At 40.9% G+C, this 12,002-nt stretch overlaps 1 protein-coding gene across 1 annotated transcript; it reads left to right on the top strand.

Moving 5' to 3' along the window:
• Positions 1–174: 174 nt before the first annotated feature.
• On the top strand, positions 175–10,356 carry MPC1 (mitochondrial pyruvate carrier 1). Its single transcript, XM_053382388.1, has 5 exons — positions 175–355; positions 5,671–5,674; positions 7,378–7,474; positions 8,578–8,710; positions 8,861–10,356. The coding sequence occupies exons 1-5, from the start codon at positions 288–290 to the stop codon at positions 8,877–8,879; spliced, it is 321 nt and encodes a 106-aa protein (XP_053238363.1). The 5' UTR covers positions 175–287; the 3' UTR covers positions 8,880–10,356.
• Positions 10,357–12,002: the final 1,646 nt, after the last annotated feature.

Raw genomic sequence — 12,002 nt, 5'->3', positions numbered from 1 at the left:
TCCCGCACCGCCCCCCCCCCGCCATGGCCTCCGGCACTTCTAAGCAAGGGGCCCCTCCCGCGCTTTACGGCACCTCGTTGTAAAGTTAATGAGGAGAAGGGGCGCCGCCGCCGTTTGCGCCAATGGGCAGCCGGGTTGTGATGAAAACGGAGGCGTTACCGTAAAGCAGAAGCCGGTCGTGAAGAGGCGTCTCGCCCTCCGCGCCTGAGGAGCTTGTCATTGGAAGCGGCAGAGGCGGCGACGCGGGTGGCTCTTCTTCTTCTCTCCGTCGCTCCTTCGCCTCCGCCATGGCGGCGCTGGCCCGCAAGGCCGCGGACTACCTGCGCAGCAAGGACTTCAGGGACTACCTCATGAGGTGGGCGAGAGGGGGAAGCCGGTCTTTCTCCCCGCGGCCGAGCCGACCTTCGCGGGGCCCTCAGGGCGCTGCTCACCCGCTGCCTGGAAGGGGAAGGAGCTGCGGGCGCGTCTCGCGTTTGGTGGGGTGGATTCACACAGCCTCTGTCTCCGCGTCACGGCTGCGAGTCCGTGTGTGCTTGGCTCGGGAGAAATATAGCTCGTGCTCTTTCGCTTTCTGTGTCGTGTCTGCTACCTGGTCTCCTGTCAGGATTTCCGTTGAGTTGCCGGGCGCTCCCATCTCTGGGTGGTCGTTGTGTGGTTCAAAATGGGCATCTCTTGATCCGCAAACGGGCGAAATCGGGCCTCCCTACGCCCAGGGTGACCCTTGAGGCTCGGGTGGCATTCGGTGTCCTTGGGAACGGGGCCTGCGCGGGGAGTTTGCCGGCTCGCGGTGGAAGCATCCTGCCCGCCCGTTCAGGTGAAAGGTGCGCTGCTGCTGTTGCACCTGCATCCGATGCGTCTATATAGGAAGCTAAATGTCGGCTAGGCTGCTGTAAGGAAGGGGCTTCCTTCTCGTAAATATTCCGGGGGTGGGGGTGGGGAACGGGCCCTGCAGTTTCAGCCTCAGTGTTGTAGAAATGACAACTGCAACTGCTGAATACAGTAATGCTAGTAAACCCGAAGATGGGAACCTTTTTGACCAGGTGGACCAGATCTTTTATATAGATATATATTCCCCACACAGACTTTGAAAGAGGCAGGTCTCATCCACCTGCCAGTCATCAGATAGCATAATGATGTTTGGTGGGACAACCCATCTGTCAATCACCTATCAGATGGTGGGCTGACCTGCTCAGTCTTGCTTTCTGCAGGAGAAGCAGCTGTGCCTCTACCTGCCTCACACCTGATGTCCACATAAGTTGTCAGATTTGGGGAAGGTGGGTGTGGTTTAAGGAAGACAGCCTTATGGGCCAAATGGCGAGATCTGGAGACGATTTGTCCTGTGTCTGAAGATCCTCCTCTGCTGTATATGCTTATCTTGGGATTAAATTCTACTGAACATACTGAGACATCCATGGCTGTAGTGGTAATCTTATTCATCTCTAGTTGCCATTTATCCCTTTATAAGGAGAGGCCCTGTATTCTGCACCCACCTGTTCTCAATCTACTCCACAGAATAGGATGCAGGCTACTGCTTTGGGACCCTTTGGGTATCTCAACATGCAGAAGAAGGCGATGGAGCAAGTTTGAGTAATGAAGAAAACCTGCAGTGCTGTAATGACTGGTGGGAAGACACAAAATATTACATGGAGCGAATTGGATTTAAGATCAGAAATTATGTTTAGGATTAACCATGTTCTAAAGTGACATTGATTTGTTCCATGCAAGTGAAATAGGCTTAATTGTGGGTGGGGTGCTTTGTTGCTAAACGCTAATGTTAAATATTGAGTTCTGTTAACTATGATACAATTGTTAACTATGATACACTACGTGTATAAACATGATGTGATTGCAGAAGAGCTTTATGCCCATTTCCATGATGACCCCAATCTGTTTTTACTAATGCTGTGCTTATATTGCACAAGATAGAAAGAGCTTGCACAATATACAGATCTTTCCCAGTCATTTGACATTGCTGCTTAAGACAGGGGTGTATGAAATCAAGAAGACAAAGAATCTGTTTAATTTTAAAAGATGGTGATGTTTTCCTTAAGTTAGGACAACCACTCCAATTCACATGCTAGTACTTTAATTTAATGAATTTTTATGCCTCCATTCAAAATATACTAGAACTAGCTTTAGCATTCCTATCAGTACTTTATTTAATTATACATTTTAATGCCAGCATTCAGAATATACGCTCTTCTCACAACTTTTTACTGTCTTTTACCACCTTTTACCAGCTCTGTCTGGTTCACCTACCATAGCCATTCCAACAACAATATGGTTTTAATTGTATGGTTTATATACTGTCATTGTAAAGTGCTTGGACATTTTTAATGAATAGTGGTGTATAACTACTTTGATAAATAAAAAGTAAACCTTAAAAAACCAATATACTAATGATAATAGCAGGAGGAAAACATCTAGGTTAGGTTATTCTATTTCCATCAGCCCATGTAAGAGATTGCAAAGAATAAAGGGACTGGCTCTCCTCCCCCCCCCCCCCGAGTTGCTCGTGAGTCTTGTTGGTAAGTTGTTCTGTAGCTGGTATAATAAATGTTAGTTCAGCTACTGGCCTACGTTCAAAAACTTATACACATACACACCCTAATATATATATATATATATATATATATATATATATATATATATATATGTGTGTGTGTGTGTGTGTGTGTGGTGTGTGTATACACATATATAGTGTGTGTGTCTCTATAGGGATCTCTGGTGCAACACTATCCAATTTTTAAATCTTGGAGCTACTAAATATATATATATATATATTTCAAAGTCTGCTGTACAAACTGTGGTTACCTAGTAGTAAATGAGTATTTAACTTTCAAACGAAGGTTGTCTGCACTACAAGTTACCTCATTTCAGTCCATTGAATTATTGGGTTGCATCTATGCTTTTGCAAACAATTCTCTCCTGTTCCTTACTCTCCATTTTTATTCCTGTAGTTGGGGCTGACTTTGATCTGAGTTGGGTTTGCTTCCCTCTCCCCCACCCCCAGATTTTTAGTTACTCTTCAAATTTCACAGTAGCAATCTGTAATTTTACATTTTTGCCATACAGAAAGTTTAATTGTAGATAACGTATAATTAAATCTCCATGACTATGCCAGCACAGCTTTACAAATAGGCCCATAAAAGTAATTACAAATACAGCCCACAATTACTTTTGCTAGTAATTGTGTATATGATTCACAAGAAGATGGCAACCAGTTTTTGTAAGGCTTCCCTATCTGATCACTGAACTCCAATTCCTTCTTTTCATGGGAGATTACGGTAGGTTAGTGACTACTTACAAGTCTGTTCTAGCAGCAACAATGGTTAAATTGTTTTATAAAACCAGCAACAACAGATAACACTTTTATAAAACTAAGCTGAAAAGAAGTGTGCCTACATATGAACATTAACTTCTAGCGGAAGTGAAAAAAGTAACAGGATATGCAAGACAGGCATCAAACATAAACCAAAGGGAGCCATATGATGACAAGAGTTAAGGAAGTAGCATGGAGCTTCTTTTTTGTCTTTGTACACATCTGTTTATAAACGATAGAGAGGAAATTCTGGTGTAGATATACCCATACTGATTTCCTTACTGAAGCAATCTACTTCCAGTGTATCTTCTCAGTTTAAACTTTGGAAGAACAAGCAGGTTACAAAGGACTTTTGGGAGTATGTCTTGAAATGCTTGCAATACTACATTTCTGCTCAGCTAATTTCTGTATTCCCCAGGCTTTCAGGTGGTGATGTTTGATAAGAGACATATTATTGCTCCATAAACTGTTGCCAAGCCCATCCTGGTCATGCTGTTGAGTGCCTATGGTGATCAAATTGATTTTAGTGCTGAAAAGGTGGTGTTGATTTAAAGTGTACTCATTAAATGTTTTTTAAAAGTCAGAGCCTCTTGAGAGAATGGGCAAGATGACTATAGAACAATGAACTGTCCTTTGCCTTGTCAAGCTATGCAAGATTTACTTCATAAACAAGAACCTAGAATCTTTAGTCACTGGAATTGTTTGGGTTCCCTTCTCACATAACCCAAATAGGAGATAGTGAGATGATTCTTTCAATATGCCCAGCTTATTTAGATGTTCTTGCAGCTGCAAGTGATCTCATGGACAGTGGATTCCATGTGACCGGCAGGATATGTAAAGGCCACCTTATGTGCAGCTCTTTTGCAATCCTTATCTGAAATAATATGCATTTTTAAAGGAGAAAGCAGATGATGATCCCTGAGAAAGAAGAAAGGAGATATTTTGATATTGGGAATTTTTTAAACATTCAGGCACATGTAAAGTTTAGGCAAACTAAGATCCTAGATAATGAAGACCTTCTCATAGAGGCAGTTAGGATCATCGTTCTGGGGTAAAGTAAATGAAGTATGTTGACTTGCAAGAGCACAAGGTCGGGGGAATGACAGAATGAAGACATTAAATCGGTGATTAACGGGTCATGCATGGGATGCTGAGAGAGAAACTGTTGCGTGGAACAATGAAGCCTTTTAATTATTTGCAGATACAGGCATAATGGAATATAGTAGCCTGAATTAGGAGTGTGCAAGTTAACTACAATCCCATGGCACCTGCTTGGCGTGCCAACTTTATCATTTAAAAGATTTGGCTTTCATTAAAACAAGTGGGGACCTGCAATAACTCAATGTGCGTGGAAGGGACTGTGTAGAAGGAGGGAGGAGGGTGCCTATTCTTCACTGTGCTTTCTTCTTCTCATATACGTTCTCCAAATCTGTGAGGTGGCTCTTTTGATGTGACTGGCAGAGGATCCAAGTGGATTCTACCACCATGAAACTTTCAAAAGAGAGAGTGGCATAGTGACCAAAGATACCTAACCTGGGAAAAGGAGGAATAGAGTTTTTGTACCATCCAAGTAATATTCAAAGTATGCCTCCCTAGTTCTGACGTGTTTATATAGGCCTGCATTCTGAATGCATGTGTGGCTGTCCCATTTTTCTCTTTTAGTTTGAAAGTTAATTTTTCAGGTGTGAAGCTTGGGGCAGTGCTGCATATGCTGCAGCTCCTTCTAACCTGGTAGCCCATGGCTCTTAAAATAGGCATTCAGCAATTCTTTCAGTCTTCAAACTGTGACCTTATTTAACACAAGACTCTGCTATTTTTTACGGTCCTTTTTCTTTCTCTTCTGTTGCCCTACCTTAAAGCTAAATGGTTATGCTAGAGGAAGACAACTCACAGTCATATTTTTACTACTCTTTCCCCCTTTGCAGGTCAGGAGAGAAGCATTTATTTTGAAAATGGGGGCACCATGTCCAGAACCATTGTTAAAATAACAAGATACTGTTACTACATCCCATTCATGCATATAATGCCTCTAAATAAACTTATTGTCTCTATTCATAAAGTTGGATATCTCAAATAATGCAATAACCTTTAGAAAATGTCATGTTGAATATATTTTGTAGATAAAATTAGTTATGGCTCCTTATTTCCAAAGACATGAGAATACAAAACACATTTTAGTGATTTGTTGCTAAATGAGCACACTAAAGTACTTTGACTTTTTTGTGAAGAACTATATGTGGCATCTCTCATATACATACTGAATTTTATTTCATGAAAGCTAATAACTATTTATTTTCTCTTTCATGTACCAATTAAATGATGAAACATTATGGCTTCTCATAACACAGTACGGTAAGGCACCGTCTCTGCTTTCTTTCTGCCAATTGTAATTGTGCTGTTCTTGCTTAGTTATGAACAAGCCTGCACAGTTGATGTGCTGTTCCTCTCTGTAGATGGGTTAGATAAAATATTATTTCTTCTGCTCCATTAGTATCACGCCCACATTCAAATAGCTACCCTGAGATCTCAGTAAACTTATCACTTGATACTAGTGTAGACAGAATTGTTGTTCAGCCATTTTCTTCTGAAGATATAACCTGCTTCTTGAAATTGTATATGACATTTGGTGTGTCTGCCTCCCACTGCCAAAAAAGGAGAGGGGTGCATTTAGTACAAGTACTTCATTTTAAAGGATGAATGCTATTCATTGATTGTCAGTATTGTTCAGCTATGACTCTTTCCAGTACATATAAAGGTAAAGGTAAAGGTACTCCTGCCCGTACGGGCCAGTCTTGACAGACTGGGGTTGTGCGCCCATTTCACTTAAGAGGCCAGGGGCCAGCGCTGTCCGGAGACACTTCCGGGTCACATGGCCAGCGTGACATCGCTGCTCTGGCGAGCCAGAGCCGCACACGGAAACGCCGTATACCTTCCCGCTAGAAAGCGGTCCCTATTTACTTGCACCCGGAGGTGCTTTCGAACTGCTAGGTTGGCAGGCGCTGGGACCGAGCAACGGGCGCGCACCCCGCCGCGGGGGTTCGATCTGCCGACCTTTCGATCAGCAAGCCCTAGGCGCTGAGGCTTTTACCCACAGCGCCACCCGCGTCCCTTCCAGTACATATAGCAACTGCTTAATAATGCAACAAGGAGCTGCAGCTAGCTGAAGGGGTCGCTGCACTCTGAAGTATGTTCAAGGCAATTGTGCTGTTGTGACTCTCCTCTGATGGCTGCAAAATTAGTTTGTGACTCCCCCAGCAAAATAGCAGTGTGTGGGAGCATTTGTTATTTCAGGAAACTATTGAACTGATGATCTTTGTAGCCAGCAATACTATACAATTAAACTCCATATTGAAGCAAAAAGGGTCCCTGAGCCTTTGGTAATTCTCCTCCCTCCCCCCAAAAAATCAGGCTTTATTAGTAATTATTAGTAAATCCAAGTGAGTGCCAAATTAATCCAACTCTCATGCAGCTTTTAAAGATGGTGCTTTCTTACACAGAAAATTCTTGTTGCTTACCTCTTACATTAGCAATGCTAATTCAGCTGGTTTCCCAGTAAATATGGGTATTTGATAATTCCTGAATATCCTATTAAGTAGTCTTAATATATATGTATGTTCAAATAAATACATTTCCCCTTAAAAAACACCTTAGTGACAGGAATCATGATGTGAATTTTGAAGCTTTTTGAGAAGTCTGAAAGTATACAGTACACTTCTTCTTTCTATTCTAAATTTTGGGAATCCACTAAACTTGAGAAATGACTTTTAGGTAAAAAAAAATCTAATTACATAGAATGCTTGCTTTGTCTTAATTGGACTGTCAGTGTAAGGTTATTTCATACATACTTCTGTTCTCCTATTGCAGAGTAAATGTACTAAGCTAAACATTTTATTTGACTTAATACACTGGGAAAGGACAGACACTTTAACCAACACATTCTTAGTGTGTAAGAAATAAGATGGCTCCTGTTCAGCATTACATCTTGAAATTCTGGTTTAAAAAATATGAAGAAGCAGGGGGTAAAGCATCTTTTCCTCTTATTATCTCCATTATAGCACTTCTGGGGGCCAGTAGCCAACTGGGGACTCCCTATTGCTGCTATTAATGATATGAAGAAATCACCAGAGATCATCAGTGGCCGAATGACCTTTGGTAAGTAGTAAAATGTTTAATCTAGGGATGAAACTAATTCTTAAAGTGTCAGCAAACTTGCTTAGATGTGTAACCTGCATTTATTGCTATTTCTTGAAGAGCTACATTTAATAGTATTTATTGAACAGTTCCACACCTAGCAATGCTGAATAGCAAACTACCGATCAAAGAGAATAATTTAACTGAGATTGTGCAGGCCTAAGGAATCTCTTTGATTCCTAGCTGATTTTCCAAACTACTATATCTGACAGGACTTGGATTCTTGCAGTCATTTAAAGAACTTGGAGGGGCTGCTAGTTGACATAGATATAGTCCTGCTGAAAGAGGCTGTGAGGCTTATAAGTATGTGACAGCATCCGTGGGTTTGCCTATCACTATTTGCACATGGCAGCAACCCTGAGCGCAGACACTGTGTAACTATTTTGTGTATTTCTTGGGAACTACTAAATTATACAGCAATGTAGATATTCTGCAGCCTTCAAAAGACAAAAAGCAGTTAATATTTAACTGCTTCAACAAGGGGGTTCCATATTACAACGCTCATAGCTTTTTTAAAATGCCAAAAAGACACTTTCTTTCAGATGATGAGTAGGTGCAACAAACCCAAAACACTTCCATGCCTGGCAATGCTGAATAACAAACTACTGATCAAAGGGAAAAACTGAATTGAGGTTGCGCAGGCCTATGGAATCTCTTTGATTCGTAGCTCATGGTACTGTATGTGACAGGAGTGGGATACTTGCAATCATTTAAAGAACTTGGTTAGTCCCAAGAGAAATGGAGCCAAAATAGACCCACTGAGAAAAAGAGGGAGATAAGCACAGTATGCTGAGGGAAACCCTGAGGTTTGTAGAAGTACAATTTTTAGGACGTATAGGCAGCAAAAAAATCCCCCCAAACAGCCCAATGATTACTTAGCATTTTCAGTAGCAAAAGCATCTGCTCCAGTAGTAATTGTAAGATGATGAAATACATATATCTAATTGTCAGTGTGAACAGAGGTTCACTTGGAATGTAATTGAAATAGTAATTGCAGAAATGGAGGGAACTGCCTAGTCAGAGTTCCAGAATACTCTAAAGTCTTGTTAATTTTACTTTTACAGCCCTCTGCTGTTACTCGTTGACTTTCATGCGGTTTGCATATAAGGTGCAGCCAAGGAACTGGTTGCTGTTTGCTTGTCACTTTACCAATGAAGGCGCACAACTTATCCAAGGAGGACGATTAATTAAATTCAAGTGAGTACACTTTTTAAAAATTGCTGTAACAATTAATGAGATAAACTAAGCAGTTTTTTAATCTCATACTTGTTTTCTTCATAAGCCTTAATGGATGAAGACTTTTCCTTGAATCAACTTTGTATTCTTATTTTTTTCTCTTCTTCACAGCCTGGAAAAGAAGAACTGAGTGCCTTTTTAACAGGGGGAAATGGAAAAGGTGCTCCACAGATTACAATCAATGAATGTTTTTGCCATCCACAGTTGCTGTGTCCAATATTTTTGCATCACCATTTCATTAAAATTCATGGAAACGTTCAATGTCATCCCATCCCTGAATTTTGTAGCCTGCCTTTTAAAAAGATCCACCCAGCAGTTTGAAACATTGCATCAAACATCTTGCCTTACAAATACTGCATTTTTATATTTATTTATTTATGAAATTGTTCAGCATGCACACATAACAACTTTTCAAGAGGATAAGAATTGTTCACAAGCTGCAACAAACAGGCTCTGAACCAAATTGTGCATTTTGATTTTAAGAATTTAACAATGGGTATTTGGCAGCCTGGCACACATGTACTCAAGAATGGTGGTTCTGTCTCCTTAAGTGCATTGTAGTTGCCATAAAATAGAGCTTGTGTTCAGAAGCACCCATTCCTGACTGTTTTTATAATTAAATTGTATTATCAGGCTCTCCTATCAGCAGTACGATGTTGACTGAAAAAGAGTAGTTGCTGACTGACTGCTGACTGATTTGAATGTTGTATCTGTGCTCTTCCATATATTCGGGTCTTAACTCCACCCCCACCCCCAATAAATAAACTGAAGGGGGAAAACAGTTCATTACAGTTTATGGGCTGATTCAGACAAAATCTGAGAGTGGCACAGGCTACATGTAGGTGGAAAGTAGAATTTTTATAGTTTTATCTGTCCTGCCTCAGACCTGCTAGACATCCACACTGCAGAAGTAATGTTTGCATGGAGCCTGAATTGCAAATTCCAGCATTTTAGGTCTGAAACGTGGGATAATTTCGTGGGTCTTATGTAGGTTGACAACCATATTGTTTGGACCTATGTACCAGAGGAGTTTCACATGTGGATTGTTTGTAAATGTTACATCCAGTGCTTGGATATCCTGTTGTCTGTGGTCAGGTTTGCCTAGTGAACAAAATTTGTGTACTTCTACATCTCTATTGTATGTAGACTGCACCCCTAAGAGCTGAAGTGTCCCACTTGTTGCAAGTATGCTGAATGTTGTGGATAGTCAAGTTGTGTCTGTGTCCTAATTCCATTTTAATTGTCCCATGAAGCTATTACTAGAAACTTTTAAATGTTATTTAATACAAAACTTAACTGCAGACTTAAATGAAGGCTTTTAGAGTGTTGAAGGATACTCCAGTCTACCAGAATTATAAATTTCAGCACAATGTTCTAGTTACTTCCTCCTATAGCACTTATGACTTTTATCAACAATTGTAAAGTACCATGTACTGAGGACATTGAATAGTTTTTTTAGTTCAACAACTTTGGGGGCAGTAAACTTTCTCAGCAGGTGAAGGAGTTACAATATGAAATTAATTAAACTAATGGCAATAAACGGTTTTGAGAAAATTTTGTACTAACGGTTTTTCAGCTATGTTAATAAAAATGGTACTGTACTTGCATTATTGGATTGAACAAAACAAGCTACCATTTATGAAAAATCTATGAAGGGTGGAACTTCTTGTGTGTGAGGTCCATTTCTGTTGTAAAGACTTCCAAGCTAATATTAATACATACCTTGGTAAAAGCATACAGGTAGTTTCTCTTCTTTTCTACTGACTTGCTAATATGGAAGTGGGCTGTATTGATCTATAGATTGGTGTAAGGATATATGGAATCCATGAGAAGAAGGTGCAAAAACAGTCCTTTGACCACTGATAGTGCTAAAGATGTGATTTTCTACATTTTAGTAGCTACTTCTTTTGTAACTGGGAAGAACAGATCCCTAAATATAAATGAATAGCAGATTACACAAATTATTTTCATGGATTAGGACTTCAGATTCCTTAAGTGATATAGCTCCCGAAAACCTTACATTGTTGCTACTTCCATATTTTCCTTTTTTTAAAAAAGCAAAATACCGTATTTTTTGCACCATAACACTCACTTTTTTCCTCCTAGAAAGTAAGGGGAAATGTCTGTGCGTGTTATGGAACGAATGCCTGCGGGTGGCGGGGGGATCTGCTGCAGTTGTGAGCAGAGGATCCATGGTTCCCCTTCCTTCCCTCCTCCGTGGTTACAAAGCATGGATCCACATGGATCCTCAGGATTTTTGCATTGGGCTACTCCAAACTCACTGTCAGATCACATGTCTGTGGCCACAGCATGAACCACAAAAATCATATATCCACTATTTCGTTTAGAATATTTTTTTTCTTGTTTTCCTCCTCTAAAAACTATGTGCGTGTTATGGTCTGGTGCGTGTTATAGAGCGAAAAATACGGTAAATGCCAATGCAGCATTATCAACTGATGCTCAGCACTTGGCTATGTAAATTTAGACCTTATCTCACAAAATTATAGACTCTGGAATGTTGGAAACTGGCCCCCTTGGGAAAGGCTGACTCCTCTTCCCAGGCTCTGGGGCCTGTTGCCGGGGATCTACCCTGGCTGGTTTTCGGTCAGACCAGGGAGGTCTTCAATAAGCGACACCTCCCTCTTGAGAGATGCACACTCCCTTCCCCCTTGCATGACAGCGGGAGAAAGAAAACAGTCTGAAAAGTAGTCTATTCCATTCTACTTTATTTCACAGACTGTACACTGTACAAAGACATAACTTCTCTCTCAGAAGCCTCCATACAACTGACTGACTCCCCCTTTGCAGGAACAACAGGAAGGTCTCAAGTTACACTGAGAACACAACTCTGAGAAGAGCTTCAAACATCCAGTCTCACGCTCAGACCCATCAGACACATCATGTGATGTAAACAATGAGCTATGAGTTCGCAGCTGCTGAGCACTCATATTACAACATCCTCCCCCATATGAGTCGAAGTGAGCTGCGAAAACAAAAGCAGCATCTAGAGAAGAAAACAAACAGTTGTTATACACATAACAATCTCCTGTTGTTTCAGTTCCACCTTCGGAACTATCTGCCACTGGTTCCACCAATGTAAACCTCTGGTTGCCTGTTTTCCAAGGAATTGGAGCTTCTGCTCTACCTTGGCTAGGGAGAATTGTGTTGCCATTGAATTGGGTCTAACCATGCAGACATCGTGCTAATTCTATGACATAGTACTTGCACTTTCTACAACTGAAAAGAATTATGT

The sequence above is a fragment of the Podarcis raffonei genome, chromosome 3 (assembly GCF_027172205.1).
Source record: "Podarcis raffonei isolate rPodRaf1 chromosome 3, rPodRaf1.pri, whole genome shotgun sequence".
Taxonomy (NCBI): Eukaryota; Metazoa; Chordata; class Lepidosauria; order Squamata; family Lacertidae; genus Podarcis; species Podarcis raffonei.
Note: the sequence above shows the minus strand (reverse complement) of the source record. Positions and strands in the feature narration are given on the sequence as shown.